The sequence below is a fragment of the Carassius carassius genome, chromosome 50 (genome assembly GCF_963082965.1).
Source record: "Carassius carassius chromosome 50, fCarCar2.1, whole genome shotgun sequence".
Taxonomy (NCBI): domain Eukaryota; kingdom Metazoa; phylum Chordata; class Actinopteri; order Cypriniformes; family Cyprinidae; genus Carassius; species Carassius carassius.
Window position 1 is genome coordinate 7,135,330 of NC_081804.1, and position 20,018 is coordinate 7,155,347.

At 35.8% G+C, this 20,018-nt stretch overlaps 2 protein-coding genes across 4 annotated transcripts in view; one reads left to right on the plus strand and one right to left on the minus strand.

Annotated features, from left to right (window-relative positions):
- Positions 1 to 20,018, minus strand: part of LOC132133750 (transmembrane protein 263-B-like) — an 86,191-nt gene that overhangs the window by 63,988 nt on the left and 2,185 nt on the right. The window lies entirely within an intron of this gene.
- The window catches only part of LOC132133746 (SH3 and multiple ankyrin repeat domains protein 2-like), a 77,855-nt gene that overhangs the window by 9,199 nt on the left and 48,638 nt on the right, over positions 1 to 20,018 (plus strand). For all 3 annotated transcript variants that reach the window (XM_059546683.1, XM_059546680.1, XM_059546681.1), the window contains exons 5-9: positions 205 to 356; positions 1,896 to 2,063; positions 2,548 to 2,664; positions 5,117 to 5,194; positions 10,499 to 10,565. In XM_059546683.1, the coding sequence (XP_059402666.1) occupies positions 205 to 356; positions 1,896 to 2,063; positions 2,548 to 2,664; positions 5,117 to 5,194; positions 10,499 to 10,565 (582 nt within the window). The remainder of the gene's footprint in view (positions 1 to 204; positions 357 to 1,895; positions 2,064 to 2,547; positions 2,665 to 5,116; positions 5,195 to 10,498; positions 10,566 to 20,018) is intronic.

A 20,018-nucleotide genomic window follows, 5' to 3' on the forward strand; every position in this document is an offset into this window, starting at 1 on the left:
TCTTTAATCACAAATAAAGTTGTAATTACAATCAGACAATGTCATTTATATAGCACACCAGAAATCCAATATAGTTCAATTTTATACATATCAAATTTTTGTTTTGATGAAACATACACATCCCTTGATTATTTTCTTGCTTTTATCAAACGAGATGTTCCTAATGCATTTTAATAAACTTGTTTTTGTGTTTCTGGTCTGCAGAGACACCACTAACCCTTGCGGCCCACCTGGACAATATGGTGGAGATTATAGTGACATTGAAAAACGGCGGGGCTCATTTAGATTTCCGCTCTCGGGATGGGATGACTGCCCTGCACAAAGCAGCCAGGGCAAAGAACCAGATAGCTCTTAAGGTAATAAATGACCTCATCCAAAACGGCGTCTTGAGTTTATGGCTGTGTTCGAGTGATCCTCTTCTTTGATTGTCACTTCGTTTTTTTTTCTAAGAATGACTGCTGCTGATCTAACCCAGAGCAGTACAGTGACATCTTACAGTGTCAGTAGTGCTGCTGAGTTTACAGTTCACATTTATTACTTTGACATATTGTACTTTTATTCAAATCACTCTCTGTTTTGTTTATTTAACAATGATTCAGTAATTAAGTTTTTTTTCAATATTAAATTGTTGCTTTCTTCCCTTGACAACAAATGGAAATAATACTGCTGATGTACTACTGTTTTGTGCCCTGAATATTGTAAAACACAATTTCCTGTCTGCTGCTGCTCTTGCAGTATATTGCTTGCTGGCCGTTTATTTAAAAAGGCTTCATGCAGAATCTTAGTTTATGTCATTTCGAAGTGCTAGAGCCATAGATTTCCTATTTTCATTACTGAGTGGCTGAGTTTTGTAATTTTAGAAGGAAAAAGTACTTGTAATCATTTAGTTATGAAACTAAAATGTACTTTTAGTCATGGTTTTACACTTGGTTGTGTAAAATTGAATAATAAAAAATAAAAAAGGGGACATTTGTTTACACGCATACATATTGTTTTACATACATGTTCACATACAGTAGGTTTTTGCAAAATACATAAATTTGTAGGTTTTATCATATTTTTATGCTTTTATGCTAAGATCTTTCGAGTTTTACAACCAAAATGTTAAGTGAATGTTTCATGATATTTATAATAAATAAAAATTAATTCTGATATACAGTGCTTTTCAAAAGTTTGGGGTCAGTTAGATTTTTTTTTTCAATACAGTGAATGCTGTTCAGCAAGGATGCATTAAATGAATCAAAAGTGACATAATAATATTACAAAAGATTTCCATTTCTAATAAATGCTGTTGTTTTGAATCCCCCCCCCCTCAAAAAAAGGTCAGCACAACTTTCAACATTGAAACTAATAATATGAAATGTTTATTGAGCAGCAAATCGGCATATTAGTATGATTTCTAAAGGATCACGTGACACGGAAGATTGGAATAATGATGCTAAAAATTCAGTTTTGCCATCACAGGAATAAATTACATTAAAACTAGAACGTATAATAAAATAGAAAACTAAAAATATTTCACAGCTTTACTATTCTAATGTATTATTCACCAAATAAATGCACACTTGGTGAGCATGAGTCTTCTTTCATAAACAGTTAAAACTTTTACCAACCCCAAACTTTTAAACAGTACTGTTGTGTAAAAGCTAAGAAGCCTTTATTTTTAATTTGGCTTGCCACACAGGGACATTAAAAAAAGTCCCAACACACAGTCCCAAACCCATCACTAGCAACTATCCTGAGCCGTGGAGTGAAAGGCAGCAGACAAAAAAAAATAGTCCTTTCATCCTTTAAAACCCTTCCAAAAAACAAGGCTCTGCTTAAGCATAATCATAATATTGTATTTGGTGTATTTTCCTCTCTGAAGGAAATCTAATCCTCTTTTCCCTCTGCAGACTATGTTGGATTTGGGAGCGTCTCCAGACTATAAGGACCAGCAGAGCTTGACTCCACTCTACCATACAGTGACTGTAGGGGGAGACCCGAGCTGCTGCGAGGTCCTACTGCGTGCCCATGCCAGCGTGGGATGCCATGATGAGAACGGCTGGCATGAGATCCACCAGGTGCCGCTGTCCTTCACATTATTAGCTGGTGACAGTCAATGAAAAAGCTTTCTGTTGGCTAAAAATGGTAATATATGCATCAGTGGAGTGAAGCTGTGGATGCTGCAGTTTTATATGACAGCAGCTTTGTTCAATTAATGGACAGATGACAAGATCATCATCAAGTCCATCTGTTGTGACGGCGTACTGACATCTAGTGTTGCGACAGGTGGACTGCAGGATGCCTGTCAAATTGTTTCCGTGGTGTTTTTGATCACACTCTGCTGGGAAAACGTAAAAGCTGCATGTCTGGTTTACTTTTAGACACTTTGAAAAAATCTGAGATGGCAGTGTACTGAAGGCTTAATGGTGTTTTCATGTTTCAAAAGACTTTTGGATCTGTCGTAGGCCGCTGTATGAATTTGAAGGCTTACAAAAGCGTTTCTTTCAGGACAAACTGTTTCTAGATCTGTGTGAAAGTAGTTGTTCTCAATTTGTATGGTAGGCTTGTCGATACGGCCACATCCAGCACCTGGAGCATCTTTTGTTCTATGGAGCTGACACGCATGTGGAAAATGCATCTGGGAACACGGCTCTCCATATCTGCGCTCTGTACAAACAGGTATGTACTCACACTGTATCTTTCTTTAATGATCCAAAGTCAGCTCCATTTGATAAAATCAATAAACAGAGGTTATTGGCGTCATACAACAGAATACGCTGTCAATAGAAGAGTATATAAAAAATTGTTTTCTCTTTGTGGATCAATAACGTTTCGAGGGAAAAATCAATGGCCCCAGGGCCCAAGCTGAGATTGCGTGAAGCAGGGAAACTTTCTGAGAAAATGTGAACCTTGTGGATTAAACTGGGATTTGGGATTTCTTTAAAACAAAACAAAACAAAGCAACAAACATGTTTTAATGCATGATAGTAATATGTTAACTGGAAAACCTATTCATTTGTTTGAAGTCAGTTAAATTACAAAATTAAATTACATTATAAATTTCTTATTTATTTTTATTGTGAACAGAATTATATTTTTAACCGAATTCTGCTCTATTTTGGGGTCACTAATAAAACAAACAAGTACTATAATAAAATACATAATATACAATTTTAGTAAAAATATATGCTGAAATGATGCCATGTTCATTTGTATAAATGCCAATGACATTACACTGGTCACTATTCACAATTGTCTCCCATTCTATTCACGATAAAAGCTGGAACTGGAATCAGCTGGAACACTCATGACTATTAGCACCAGCATTCAGTGTTTATGAATGGACAACGGCCCATTACGCTCACGACACTAAGCAGCCAGGCAGATAATCACCTTATGTTTCATCTGTGGGAGATCTAGTCTGCTCCGTCGGCTCGGGGTCACAGCATGGGCGCCATTGTCTGCTGGAACTACTAGCGCTAGTGATATTCACTGTCGCTCTGTCTATAACATCATATTCCTGCTGTGTCACAGACCATATTGATCTCACATCATTGTGTCCTTCTAGTATAGTCTTATATATTCTCACTGAAAATGTAGAATTAAATGTATTGTATTGTCTTCAACTTAACAAACTGTACATCTGTCACTCACAACCTACGTCAAATTAAATAAATATTATAAATATATAGTTATATATTCTAGGTATCCCCTAGAACTAATATATTGAACTGGAAAACATATATACTGTAAACGTATAATCAAAATGTTCTATTTCCCTGGCCCCTTAAAAAAAATATATATATATAACATATATAATAATATAATATATATAAAATAAAATATATATATAACATTTTTTTATACAAGTATATTTACGTTCAAATTATTTTTAAATGGGTGTTTAAGTATATATTTCTTTCTTTATTACTTAAAATATTTCAGTAATATATTCAGTTAAATGATTAAATTAAACCTGAAAACAAACAGAATTTTAGGATTCTAGGTCACTAATCAAATAAAAAAATGTGACGACAAATAAGGAAACAAAAACAATTTTAGGATTCTATTGTAAGGGCATCAGTTGATTTCTTGGAATAATCAATCAAAACCATTGTGGCATGACAACAAAATTAAAGAAATTCATGTTGTCGTCTTTTATTGCTTTCCTAAGTATGATGCTGAATTTCTGAAACCTTTAAATAGACTGGAAACAAACGGGCTTGGTCCACCCCTGCTCTTATGACTAGAAAATAAAGTTTATTTTAAGTTGTGAAAATGGCCCTGCCAATGAGATGTTTCGTTTTATTGATTTGTGGAGGCTCTTGAGTTCACTGGTGGACACATATAATGCCGTGCTCACCCTGAGCTGACCAGTGGGGTCATTATTTGAAGTGCTCATCTGTAATGATCGGCCACAACAGGTTATTATTAAAGTTGACACTCGGCTAGCCTTTGGCGAAAGATGCTTAATTTGTCTCGTTCGTCAGTTCCGCTGCAGTCAAGGGCAGGTTCTCGAGCCTCGATTGTTTGTGATTAAACATTATTGTGCCTATCCGTCACCATGTCAACAAGGAACCTGTAACCAGTGCCAAATGCAGGCCAGGGATATTTTCATGTGCGGGGAATAGAAGCAGCATCCTCACATGTGATTATGTCTCATATAAAAGGGCTGGCAGCAGCTGTGAAACTAGTATTAGAAGGAAGGTAGGAGGAGAAGGCAATGGAGGTGTGTGTATATGTGCGATTGTGTGTGTGTGTCGGTTTAGTGGTGAGGCATTCCGTGGGTGGGCTGTTGAATCCTGCTGGATATAGTGGGCTGGAGAGCTACAAAGCCCTGGATCTTTCTCGCTCGCGCTCTCTCTCTCCCAGTCTTTCTGCTTTTGGTTCTCACATACACGTTCACACATGCACATTGGCATTGCTGCAGAGACCCCCTCTCCTATGTCTTTGGGTGTAGACTTTGCTGTAGCATCACCCTTGAATTGGACTTCTGGGCGAAGTCTGTCACTTTTGGATCTGGGTGATAATTTTGGTCTAAGAAGGTGGAGAAACAACGATAGTAGAACGTTTTCTTGTAGAGTTGGATCACATTGAATGCATTTCTCTATCATCTGCTTTTCTTCTGAAGGAAAAGTGTGCCAGGGTTCTTCTGGTTCGCGGAGCCAACAAAGATGTCAAGAACTACCGAGGACAAACGCCCTTTCAGGTACATCAATGTTTTTCTTTGCTTGGCTACTTTTAAATACCTGAAAAAAAGTCAAATAAGCTTGCTCATGGAAGTTTAATAAATTTTGTTGGTTTAGTGTTAAAAAAATTACCAGAACCCTGAGCGCTACTTGAACTTGCGTCTGTTTGTTGTTCTGTCGGGTTCTTAATTAATTAGACAGAATTTTCACAGAAATTTCACAGAAAGCACAGGCATTATGTAAGACAGCACTCAAAGAACAATGAGCGTGAGGGTACTTAATCATTTTATTATCTTTGTTTACATGGGTTTTTGGTATCTTCATATAATTAGGAATTAGATTTTAAAGAGGGGAAATAATGAACATCAAATCAGTTCTTGTAGTTTACTTAAATGTTTTAGTTGAAATCAACAGCTAGGGTTTTTTTTTTCTTGTTGTTTTTTTTGTTTACTTAGAGTTTCTTTCTCAAATGTCAGGTTGTGACATTCAATAGCTTGTCTGACAGCAATGCACATGATCCAAGTCTGTGGTCATGGGCTGATGAGAGTGTTGCGTTTACTGTTTAGTGGCCTTCAATAATGGCTGTGACTGCAATGCCACTAGTCATTAGTGATTATTATTATTAGAAATATAGTTAAAGCTGAAGTCATATATGGGCCAATAGTCTGTATGATTAGATTTTTTTGTTTTATAACCAAACTAATTTTATGCCAATAGTCATTGGTAAAGTTTGACTGGTAATTTAATAGATGTTCTGAAAGAAACCTATTAACTCCAACATGTTTATGCCTTGAAAATAACATTAGAATAAAAAGTATAAGATTTAAAGGGATACTTAACCCAAAAGAAAATCCAGTCATCATTTACTCACTTTCAGGTTCTTCCAAACCTGTTTGAGTTTGTTTCTTTCTGTTGTGCACATAAGAAGATATTTTGAAAAATGTTGGTGACCAAACAGTTGACTGTAGCCATTGACTTTCATAGTATGGGAAAAACACTATGGAAGCCAAAGTCTACCATCAACTGTTTGGTTTCCAACATTCTTATGTGCTCAACAAAAGAAAGAAACTATAGAAGTTAAAGAACTATCCTAAAGAAAGGTATATACATATTTTTAACGACTACCTACCAATTTAACATACTCCATACTCTTTCACAATACATCTGTTAGATATGCTGTTTGAGGAAAATTCTCAAAGACCAAATATTTACCTCCTTGTGTTATTATCTGCCAGTCAGGACAGTTGTCAAGCAAAACTTCAAGTATGACCAATCAGATTAAATGGAGACAGATTTAATAATTTAAATTAGTGCAGTCAAATGATTAATTGGAAGTTTTGTTTAAGTTGTGTGTACTGTGAATATTTATTATGTTTTTAAAAACACTAATGTATGTATATACTGTATTTAAGGAAAAAGGTTTGTTTATATAAAATAATTTATATTTAAATATAATATAAATTATATATACACATGTAAATATTAAAAAATATATACATGTATGTTTATATAGATAATACATATACACAGACACACTGTACACACATATATTATGTAATCAAAACTTATTTTGGATTCAGTTAATCACGATTATTCGTTTGACAGCACTAATTTAAATAAATTGTGATTTTGAGTTCTTAACACTTATAATTTTTTATAAAGTTTTGCTGTCAAGTAATTAAATATACCAGTTCTGAGTTTTGAGTTGCCAAAACATGATATTTTAGTAATGTTAAATTATGATAACCTGAATGCTTTGTTAAAGACAGTATAGTTATTAGACCTTATTATTTGAAATATATTTAAAATGGAATCAATTTTGTGCCAACACTTATTAGTGCAGAACAAGAGAATGAATTTCTGTTCATTTTTTTACTTTTTTAAATTTAGCAAAAGTTTTTAATTTATGAACAATTAACACAAACTTTTTCTTGTGTTTAATTAAGTGATTCCAGTTATTGTTTTCAAACAGGTTTCTCAAAAACTTCAATTGGTTGGATTGCCCCACCCATTCCAAACAAATAACCATGCCCTATACTCATGCCATTCGTTGAGCCACTGTTGCTGGGTTAGACTGGTCAGAAATCTTAAAGGGGTCATATGATGCAATTTCAATTTCTCCTTTCTCTTTGGAGTGTAACAAGCTCTTGGTGCATAAAGAAGATCTGTAAAGTTGCAAAGACTAACGTCTCAAATCTTAAGAGATATTTTTTATAAAATTTAAGAGTCAGCCACTCCTACCTAAAACGGATCATTCTAACACACCCCCACAAGTCTACATCACTATGGGGGAAGATTTGCAAAACGCTGCCCAAATGTTCACGCAAAGAAAGAAGGCGTAACTTTTATTCTGGTTTTATTATGTTGTGGAGGCGCTGTGTGTTTCCTTATGAAAGCGAAACTACTACGTCACAACTAGAAATCAGTGGTTAAGCTGTATTTACAACACTGTTCCAGAACAGTTCAACCCAAATATTCAGATGTGCGCAGCGCATTATATGGAGGACTGTTCTGATTTACAGTCTGTAGGTAGGTTACGTTTACTTATTTAAAGGATTTGCCACTGATGATTAAAACGCGAGTTTTGAGCAGTGTAGAGTAGTGCTTGTTGTTTGTCCTTTCTCCGATCACAAATGCACACATGGTTTTATGTTGCGCAAATCCGTGAATGAATGTTCATAAGTGAAGTAAACTTCATCAGATTTCCTCTGCTCAGGGAGTAGGGAGCAATGAACACTGTGTAGGTACCATGTCAATTGGAACACAGTTTATGCACGGAGCTCACTTCTAAAAGCCTGATTATCTGAATGAGGTGTTTTAACAAAGAGAGACATACAAAATGTGCAGAGCTGGGCGTTGCAAGGACTTGAATTGAGAACAGCTGGTATTTTCATTCTAATCCGTAATTATGTCCCCACTGGATGCAACAAATGTCTTGTTTATAATGGGTTTTAATGTCGGCACTCTGGGACACGCGTGGTGTAATATTACCATCACATGCTTGAGGTATACGGCTAATCACAATGCAGGATAGCTGGCCAATCAGAACAGACCTTACTTTTCACACTTATGAGCTTTGTTAAAGCCGACGTGTTTCAGAATGCGGGGCATAGATGAGAAACAATCAGTATGTGAAAAAGAATGTGTTTTTTTTAAACCTAAACCACATAAACCCATTTCAGTACACCAAATGCATAAAATAATGTTATTTTTAGCAACCTCATATGACCCCTTTAAACAAACAGCAATGTTTTTAACACAATGCAGAGACACCATGTTTTCACGGAAAGCGAACTACAAAAGATGTACTTGCAGATCGATTAAAAATATTTAAAAAAAGACATACACATTTACAGGATATAGGAAATATCATGAAATACGAGCTTTTAATATTTCATTTATATGATTGATTTAACAGTGCGATACTATATATTATAATATGATTTTTTTTCCAGATCTAATCTCTTAAGTACCCACTTCTAATTACATTTTTTTTAGTTCAGTTGCTATCAAAATAACATAATCCTAACTCATAATCCCTACTCCTCATATTACTATCATAATGAAGTAAATTATTAAAGCTTCAAAGCAAATGCAGATAGCTACTGTAAATAACATATAAACCCTTTAATAGCAACCATGCCAACCTCAATACTGTACTAAACCACCCACATAATAAAAGCTTAACCCTTTGAAATGCATCCTCCTTGACATAAATATCCGTATCCTTTTTGCTCTTCGCCATGCACATCACATTGCATTTTAATTCATAGTTTGATTTCACAGTGCACAGAGCTGTTCATCAAGCAATGTAACATTTAACTTTTATGGTATTTTTTGAGTTCATGGTTATAGTTTAAACACCTTTTCTGTTTTTCAGTGCATTATACAGAGCGGAATAGAAAAAATATATTTGAATGTATGCCTTTACAGTACTGGAATATATGTTGATGTTTTTGCCCCAATGAAAACTGTGGCTTTAATTAGCAAAATGGCACATATCGCAAAAGTAATCCAATGGCAAACCTCATTAAAAATCATTAAAATAGAGCTGAGATCATTAGTTTTGCAGTCGGCTGTACAGTCAAGCGCATCACGCCAAACATTAGCAAAACTTGCTGCTACATTTAGTGTTCATGCCTGGCCTCATTGTGTTAGTTGCTTGATTTACAACCTCTTAAACTTTGAACTGACCCTGCTCACTCCAAACCTGACGTAGGAGTGAAGTGTTTATGTAATGTACATATCAGTGCTCTCCTGATGTGTTGTTTAATGCACTGTATTATTTATCTCATGCTGCTAAAATCATATTTCACGCCCTGGCTGTCGCTCGATCACAACTCATTTAAGCAGCTCATGAAACTTCAGGCTCTCCGCTGGAATGCTCTGATTAAGGGTTAAACAGGACTTTTCCCTGGCAAAATCGAATATGTGCTGAGCAAATTTACAGGGTCTACTCCAAACCGATATGTACCAGTTCTTACTCAACAGTGTGTGCTTTCATCCACCTGACCACCCACAACTGCTTGTGTGAATTAATTTAACAGCTGAACAAATTTCTTGACCTTTTTGTTTCAGAATAAGCCTTTTACTGCGTCGATTGACTTACCTGTGTTTGTTTTCATATATATAATTCATCTGAATTAAGCTCTAAACTGCAGCTAAGCACTGTATTTCTTTAGAAAAGAAATGCAGTTATTTTCAAGCTCATTACGTAAATCTTAGCAACCAATTTAGTGTAATGTGAATGAATTCTGTGTTTTATCACTCTTAGGAATACACTACTCCAAAACCCACAAGAGTAATGGGTTACTGTGCCTTTGTGCACCATTTAAAACCCTGTTTTGTTCTCATGACCAGACTTGGTGACCAGACTGATGTGTAAATTATAGATCTTATAATAGACTGTGTAACTTTTTAAAGGGTGGTAAAATTAAAGCCATTAAATAGAAATGAACTTCTGCTGAATGGGTAATCGTGCTATTGAAACGTTTTGTTTCATTGCTGTGAAGGCCCTTTTGAGGATACGTAAAGCTTTACAGCGAGTAGTTCACCAAAAAATGAAATTCTGTTTAATTTATTCACCCTCCTGTTGTTCCAAACCTGTATGACTTTATGTGTCTGTAAGACTTTGTCTTATTTTGACTGCAGGCTTAGACACTCTGTTTTATGTTGTTTGTTCTGTCCTTACACTACCAGTAATTAGTTTATTTTATGCAGCCTCAAACAAAAATTATATTATATTATAATAATATTAATAATTGTTAAACACATGCCAGTAATGAATTTAATATGCTATATGTTTTTTTGTTTTTGTTTTTAAGGTGGCAATAATTGCTGGAAATTTTGAGTTTGCGGAAATCATAAAGAATCACAAAGACACTGATATTGGTAAGTAGGATAAACTCACCTTTTTTTAATGTTAAAAAAAACACCTTATTAATGTTTTTTAATGTCACAGGGTTATGGACCTGTCTGTGTGTGTTTTTGCTCCCTGTGATATTGAAGAACTCCTCATTCCCTCGTTCCTTGCTCTCCGAGTATATTGTGACAACCACCTTATAACCAATTTTTTTATGAATTCCAGAAATGTTCCTTATAGCTAGATGTTCAAACTAAGTTAAAAGGGACGAGTAATAAAATAGATCTCGATCATTTAATCTGAGATTCTGAGATTCTGAGTTTTTGTCCTAACCATTCATATTTGCATTTAGCTACAGAATATTTAGTTGTTGGGTTGCCTCGCCCACAGTGACATTTCATTGGTCCAAAATCCTGCTCCCAGAAGTGTTTTTTTTTTTTATCTGCTGCACATAAGAATTAACACATGGTTGCAGTGCAATGTAAAGCAGGATATGAATGGTTAAATATATGCAGTAAAGCCACATCAAAATCACAATTCTGTTCACAAATAGATAATAAATAGGATACTAACTGGAATTCAGTATGCACAGATTACAATGATATCATCACTGAATGCTTAAGTATAAATGAAACAAAAATAGACTCTAGGCAGTTATCTACAGAACAACATTTTAATGGTTCATGCTGAATTAACTGTTGGGGAAATATTTTTGGAGTATTAATATTGCCTTGTTCTGTTTTGCTGTGATTGTGTTGTGTCATGCGACTTTCAATTTGGAAGAATAAATGACATTTTGCAAGAAACTTGCATTGCATCGCGCCAGGTTAGGCTACAGTGTTATGAACACCTCTAAGTTCTTGATTATACTGAAAATGAGCATGACCAAATCATTTAAAATGCTATTTCTCTGCAAAATGTCCCAACAGAGGATCATATTTATTAAGGTATATGATATGATCCAATTATCAGGCAGGCAGCTGATGCTGCAGGTGCAAAAGTTGTAATATTTGCTAAAGGCTAACATAAGCTAAAATGGGCTTCCTCTATTGTTTCTAGTGACACTACAGACACCGTCTCCAGCGGTTCCCATAATTATGCACTGTTATAATGCTGGGCCTCAGCAATTTCTGCCTCTAGGGCTCATGAAGTGGCTCACTTTAACTTATAATTGTGCATTTGAACCTTAAGTGAATATACAAGGTCTGTTTACTGTTTTTGCTGTCTTTTTTTAAGCAAAGTTATTTTGCGTATGAGCAAATCTAGTTTTCATACAGTAACTCTGCCAAACATTCTATAAATATTTTTATATAATTTATTTATACAATTTATAATACAATGATATATCTACATTTATATTTATTTCATGTTTTTTTATTTTACTGTTTTCGGGGCCATTTTTTGCTAAGTTGGTTTGCATATGATCAAATGTAGTTTTCATATATCATGCATGTATTCTATATATATATAATTTTATGTATTATATGTTTACTGTGCATATAGTTTGTGTGTATATGTATATGTGTATATATATATATATATATATATATATATATATATATATATATATATATATATATATATATATATATATATATATATATATATATACATATATCATTTTATGCATTATGTTTACTGTGTATATAGTTTGTGTGTGTGTGTGTGTGTGTGTGTGTGTGTGTATATACATATATCTTTCTGTGAGGAGGTCTTATTGTATATAATACAGAAAAAATGGCATGATTATGTATATTCGGCAAAATATTTTGGCTATGAACAGATGACAAATTTTTTTTTTTAACCTCGCGTGGCACTCTCTACTCCCACAGCTCTAACACATGTAGCAGATGTCAGTATTCATTTACCAAAAGTAAAATGCATCCCTATATTTTTTTGACACTCTCAGCCACACTCTGAGGAATCCAGAGATTGAATGCGCTCGTTTCAATTAACGGACCGCATAATCATCTACCTCATTAAAACTAAGAAAGGCACAACAGATTTAATTAATTATTAGACATCATTAAACGAAAGGATTTGGATGAAATGAAGTCTGTTCCGTAAGACTTTGAAGGACTTCACACACCACCGATGAGTCCTTATATAATGTAAAATGGAAATAACATGACATAAATAACTCATTTGTATCTGTAGGTTATGTGCACAGGCATTGCTGATTGTCGTTTCACCCTATAGATGATTTCATGCGCCGAACCCAAGCGTGCATCAAGAGAGAGAGCGTTACTCAGTGGAGCTGACCTACATAAGCTACAGACCTTACAGGAAGAGGAGACTCATCCATACACACACACACACTTGCACACCAGCAGAATTCCTACTATTTCCTGTACTGAATTTAGGCCATTATCAAGTCCTAGGTTTTTTTTTTTTTGATCAGAATTGTCACGTTCAAGTTTTTTGTCACAATTGTCCTGGTTTTTCTGACCTGCAATGCTAATCTTCGTCTCACTGACGTGCCATAAAATTGTTAACCTGCTTATTGAATGACATTGAGTGACTTTGATTGCTTTGTCAGTTCATTTTCCCTCTGTATTCATATTAAATTGAAATGTTGGATAACATTTCCAGGACTTTACTCTTAAAAATAAAGGTTCTTTATTGGCATCTGTGGTTCTATGAAGAACCTTAAACATCCATGGAATCTTTCCATTGCACAAAAGTTTATTTTTAGAGGAAGAAGGTTCTCATGGTTTCTGCAGGTCTTAAAAAAAGTCTTTACAGTTTTTGTTTTCACAAATTAAGGCATTAAAAGGTCTTAAAACAGAGCAGAAGGTCTTAAATTCATGAAGTCATGGCATTAAATCTTACATGCACTGTAAATCTTCCTCAGGATTTTTGTTTTGATTTCCAATTCAAATATCTAAACATCCTTAAATCAAGATACATTTACGTGAGATGCAAACTGAACAAACATAGGAAGTCTTGTTTTCTGAGGACTGGAAGGAAATTAAATGTGATCATGCTTAAAACAATAACAAATGTCTGTCAATAGCTGCATATCCATCTCCCTGTTTTTTTTTATTTTCTTATGTGCATTTTGAAGTATCGCATCAGAAACTCAAATCTTTTTTTTTTTGGGGGGGGGGGGGGGGGTGGTGCTTGTTTGAGGTGTTTTTTTGACTTGTGCGAAAGGTGTTAATGCGAATAATGAGAGATGGAAATGCATTGATTCATGCGCATCAAAAAAGTCATGCGACTTTGCGCGAATGTACAGGGGATAACTTTAATCAGCAGAACGATCTTATTGCACAGCACCTCAAATGTTGTTGATTGTTCTGCAATGTCTGAGCCAAAGTCTGTCATCAAAATATTTCTGTATAATTGCCTGTCGTACTGTCTTTCAAGACTCCATTCCCAAACAGCAACATCCACCTCCGAAAGTAATGACCGCGTTTATTGTGTTTTACTCAGGCACAAGGAAGTTATTATTCAGGGGCTTCTCCTACTTTTAGTGATATTTAGTTCTAGTTTATCAGGAAATGACGCTTTTGTTCTTTTTGAATTGTTGAATGGAAACGTTGCTTAATTTACATAATTATATTTTATGCAATATTCAAATTTTGCGCACAAGTTAAATTCACAACTTTGGATAGAAACATAGCTGTTTTTACTTATTTTCTCTTCGAATTAAGTAGATTTTTCTGAGCCCACTGGCTCACTTCATTTTGATCAGTTTCCAATAAAACCTACTGTATGACATGTTGCTTCTCAAGTAACTGGTTGATTTAAAAACCTTTGAACATTTGTACTGGAAAAAAAAAATACAAAGGACAAACATCCCTTTTTCTGCAGGAGGTACAGTAAAAGTTATTTCAATATGTTATTTTGTAAAATGAATGAAAAAGTAATGGATATCTGTGTGAAGTTGTATTTTCGAGTTTTGAAGTGTTGGTAATATAAGACCTTTACATTTAGAGACCATATTGGCTTTTTGTGTTCCATTCAATTTATTCCTTTCTTTGTTTTACTTGTTCATAAAAAGTCTTAAATTTACTTTAATAAAACGTGCAGAAACCCTGGTTCTTCAGATTTTTTTGTCAATGTACTTGACAAAAAAAACAAAAAATGACCTGTTCCAAAAAACTGTTCTCTTAAAGATTCTTTGGGGAACCTAAAATGCATCTTCAGTGGCATTTCTGCAAAAAACTAAAACCTTTATTTTTAAGAGTGTAGCTGGAGAATACAGCTGACCTGAAGTGTAGATGTAAGGCCTAGCATTGCACATCTTCTTTGCAACAGCTGTCAGGTTTTCCTTATACCCTTTAGTAACAGCTCTGACAGAAACACAGAGATTCCATCTGTGTAATATGGGAATCAGCAGGCTTCTGAATGTTTCAATCAGGCAAAAGGAGCCTCTGACGGAACGAATGGGTTGGCCAGCTGTGCGTTGATATTGCTTTTTTAAGGTTTTGATTGAACAATCTTCAATAGTTGCACAGTTTGCCGTTGCGTCTAATGCGTCACTCAGGGAGGAGACAGGAACGACTTGTTATTTTCATGCACATAGTAGCAGGGGATCTGGTAATTATGTGTCACATGTTAGACCACAGCGGAGGGCACAGTGTCAGAGCTTTGATCTTCACAAATTCGAACCGATTGGGAAGGCTTTGCATTGGCGAAATCCATCGGATTTTGTTTGCTTATTGCTGCATCCACCATACATATGTTTAAAACAAGGACTGTAGTTATGTATGTAAATGGACGTCCCATTTAATGCAACCCGGTGGTTGTCATGGTTCCGGGATCCACACAATAATTGGCTTAAGGGATGTGAGTTTGCCTTGTGTGCACTTGTCGCAGTTGAGAAGCCAAGGAGGTCTCGGAGCCTGGCTTATTATCGACTTACTTGTTAAAGCATGTGAAATGGCGCCGATTTCAAAGAGCACTCAAATATTGTGTGAATTATGGAAGAAATGCATGTATATGTGCTCATGCAAATGCGTGCACACACACACAGGCTCATATTGCATTCTGCCAGTCTATATTAGATATTGGGGCCACTGGGAAATATAATTCACCATGTTGAGTTTTAATCATGGTTTATAAACAAGGCCAAATTCAAAGCATGACAGAGTGATGGATTTCAGTTCACCACCCAAGTTCAAACCTACGTCTGCTTCGATCGAAATAGGTTGAGCTCTTTGGTTTGTGATACAGTTTCAAGTGCAATTTAATGATCTATTGATTTAATGAGACTGTGGATACCAGCTGCGGTGGCTGGCCCCTCTGAGGTCCGGAGGAATTGATTGTTACATAGAGTCTTTAATTGGGTGAAAATTAGCGTTGGTCTGGAAGGGGCGAAGGATTTGGAAATTGCTGACACAAATAAGAAAGGATGTTTTCTTTATCAGGAAAGATGAATCAAAGCAACCGAGACAAAGGCGATTGGCACTTTTTTTTAAGGTTGGGTGTTAATAGCATGAGCAGAAGAATGAGAAGAAAGCAAAAAGAAAGAGGAGGCTGTCCGTAGAGACTTAACTCACAGGGTTTGCTTTGGGTTATTTTAAAGTGGAGCTTGTTTTATTTTGAAACATGGCCATATCATAGCCGCTCCCTGAAAACACATTCACAGCTCCCACTGGGAACCAGTTTGAAACGATTTTGCTGCTTATGGCATTATTACTTGTGTGAGAGTTGAATTAGATGTGAGAAGATGTCAGTTTTATCATTTTGCTGGCTCATTAGACAACAGAGATGGAATTGAGATTTCTAATGATGCACACATTATGTTGGATTTATTGTTCTGCTCTGTCCATCCCTGCTATGTACAAGTCATCTAATCAGCGGTGTACATTTGAAGACATACAGTGGGGTCCAGAAGTCATTAGACACTCTTGAAAATCGTGGATTTTTTGGGGGGGGATCTTTTTTTTTATTCATATTTAGTTCAATTAACGAAAATGTATTTTAGTTTCAGTTAAGTATAACGACACTGTTGGGAAATCTATTTTTGGTAAGCAAATCGAAACAATTTGTGAATAAATTTCTTTAATTAATTCATTCATGTAAATACATTTTTGTGGATAATCAGGTTTTGCACAAACTCGTGAATTTCATGTCAGTTTGAATAATACTGTCATCAATGAAGCAGTCCACCAAATTCTGAAGTTCATGTATATTTTCATTAGAATCTAAAGCAAAATGTAAAGATTTGGACTAGTGGGCTCAGACTTTGGGATCCCTCTGTATATTTATTAACTCTATATCCATATATATGCTGACGACATCATACCCTGACACAGATTTTAATTTGCAAGAATTCTTTCCTTCCTTGTTTCCTCAAAGATCCCTTTTTTTCATCTCATGCCAGAAAATGGGAGGAGGGGAAAAAAAGAGAGAGAGGGAAAGAGAGCTTGAGAGGCAATTGTGAATTGCTAGTGTGAAAGGACAGCCCACATACATGGGTAACAGGAGAATTCACAACCCGGCAACTTGCACTGACTAATTTAGACATGCATCCCTGGGTTGCTTAGCAACACTTGGTGGCTTGATTCCCATACAGCTGTTTCGGAGAGCCAACAAGGGTTAAAATCCCTAATCAATAACAACTTCTCATTGTCAAGTTAATTCAAGAGTCTTGATTGCATCTTTGGTGGGTGGTCGCCAGCAAATTTAAAAAACCCTTCTGATGATATCACCAGCCACTGATGGGCCGAAATTGACGAATTTTGGGGCAACTGTGTTTATCTCAGTACTTTGCGTCATAATGGTGGTGATTTGAATCAGATTATCCCAGCATGGTCTTGTCACACAGCTGATTCAACAACACACTCCAATCAGTCTTCTGCCTTGTCCTCCTAGAGGAAACCAAACAGTGGGAGGCTTGGACTGATAGTACAGTGAATGATTTGGTGGTGGGGAGAGAGTGATGTAAAGGAAGAGAGATAGAGAGAGGAAAGGGGGCGGGGCGAAACGGAAAGAAACTGAGACCGAGCGAGAGAGTTAGTGTGTATGTATGTGTGTCAATGAGAGAGAGAGATAGAGTGAAGAAACGTGCGAGGCTTGTGCACACTGCCGTTTCCTCTCGCAGTCACAGACGGCATCATGTGGAGCGGGCACTGTCACCACAGTGCTTGCCTTCTCCGTAACCCTCTCTGTTGTGCTTTACTGACCGCGGAACCCCAGTCCAGGAGAACCTGACCTTCTGTTTCCAAGTTCCTCAAGGCGAAACGGACATTCCAAGGGAGTTATTAAGCAATAAACTCAGAGGAGATATGAAGTCTTTACTGAATGCCTTCAAGAAAGAAGGTAAGAGGTGATCTTTTGGGGTTTTGAGAGTCTAGAGCAGGGTCTGATGTTGGGTGACTTCTGTTCCATGGGATTAGTGCTCAGAACTCCAGTGTTAGTGCTACACAGACCTTTTTTTTTCTGTAAGGAAAAAGTCTTTGAGTTCAATCATATATTTTGACGGATTATAACGAAAGTTGAATCTCGTGAGGCCAAGAGTGAATTAGTCTGAGGTGGAGAAAACATCACTTTGAGAGAGTAATTTCCTTCTGCAAGGAATTCAGTCAACTTTGTGCTGATTTTTTAACTTCTTGGATTTTCCAAGAGTTCCTCAACATATTTTTTCTACCTTTCCTATAGTTGCATTTATTGGTATTGGTAAAAAAAAAAATAATAATATATATATATATATATATATATATAGAGAGAGAGAGAGAGAGAGAGAGAGAGAGAGAGAGAGAGAGAGAGAGAGAGAGATTGTTGCAGTTGGAATGTTTCCACTTTGATTTCACTTGTTTGAAGGTTATTTCGCTGTTTCATCAGCATTCCAAAAACCAACGTGTTCCGGCAGCCAATGTGCTTGTGATGTCATTGTCTTCAGTTGGTGCAAGAAATAAACCATAGTTGGTGCCTATATAAACAATGTCAGTTTTTTTTTCTTGTGACATTATCAGTGTTGGTTTCTTTCATTGGCAGGTTTCATGTGGCATCTACTGTCACATCAGTGGGGGCCGGGCAGATTTCTTCACGGTGTGTGGGGGTTGGGTTTGTACATTATTGCCATAATGACCCACCTAAAGTAGCCTTTTTAATAATGAACAGGAGGATATGTATCTCTTAGCCTGTTTGTCATAACCTTCCATGACAGTGAAGGTGATCTAACTGCTCCAGGTTGCCATTACATCAGCATATTAAATGAACAGCAGAGACTGATGTGTGTTTAGTGGCGTAATTCTTCTTTATACGTCTCCTGGGTTAAATTTTTCCGAATATATTTATAGCGTTTGTCTCACCCAACAAGTGATATCTAGTTCATGTGTGAACTGTGTCTTTCAGCGGCCTAGTGTTTCTGAGAAACAAGCTCCTTTGGATAAACGTCTTCTTGAACCACCTTTAACGTGGCAGCAGATAAGTAATTATAGGCATTCATCATGCATACAGTGCGAACAGTGAACTCAAGGGATTTCCTGATGCCTTAAGAAGGGGGGTGTTGTGGAGATATATGCTTCATTTGGTCCTGAAATGTGTACATATCACCTTGGAACCAGAGAAGTTGGCTGCTGTGGGTGTATTTCTCTGGAGACCAGAGTGATCGGCATTGTCTTGTTGTTTGAGAAACAAAAAAACACTTCATTTACTGTATTAAAGGAGTACTAAAATGTGACTTTGTTGATTTCCACAAGAAATGTATTTGACTCATCTCTCATCTCTCAGTTTGAAAAAAAAGGAAAGAAAAGCTTTTTTAAATTCTATTGGGCATTGAAGTTAAAGTTATAGCTAAAGTTGGCGTTTGTTTGCACTACTAGCAACACCAAACTGCTTGTTTTCAGACAGGTTTCCCAAACATTCTGCCATTGGTCGGCTAAAACAGATAGCTCCACCCCAAATTCTATTTGGTTGAGCCAGTGTTACTATGTTGGCCTAATTTGGAATAAAAAACAAAATGAACAAAAAACAAAACACACAGTGTTAACAACTTACAAATATGTGTGCTTATCTCTGCATATTATGCTGTAATAGAAGAAAGTACACTATTGTTCAAAAGTTGTTATTTTTTTTAAATAATGAACATTTTGATTCTGCAAGGTTCAATTTTTAGGTGCTGATAAATTGATGATCAAAAGACATTTATACATTTACAAAAGATTTCTATTTCAAATTAATGTTCTTTTGAAACTTTCTTTATCTGTCCAGAAGAGTAAAACAGATAAAAATTATTCTTTCCACAAAAATATAAAAAAATAAGAAATGTTTCTTGAGCAGCAAATCAGCATATTATGATTTCTGAAGGATCCTTGGTGAATAAGAGACTTCTTTTAAAACATTAAAAAATTTTACCAACCCCACACTTTTAAACTGGAGTGTATTTAACATTGACAAAACGGCAAACTTCAGCTTTAAAGATATGACACTCTTTCATGACACAAGTACAGTAAGCCTGGTAACTTTTTATGTGATACCCTTAAGGATACCAATAAGTGATATATATATATATATATATATATATATAT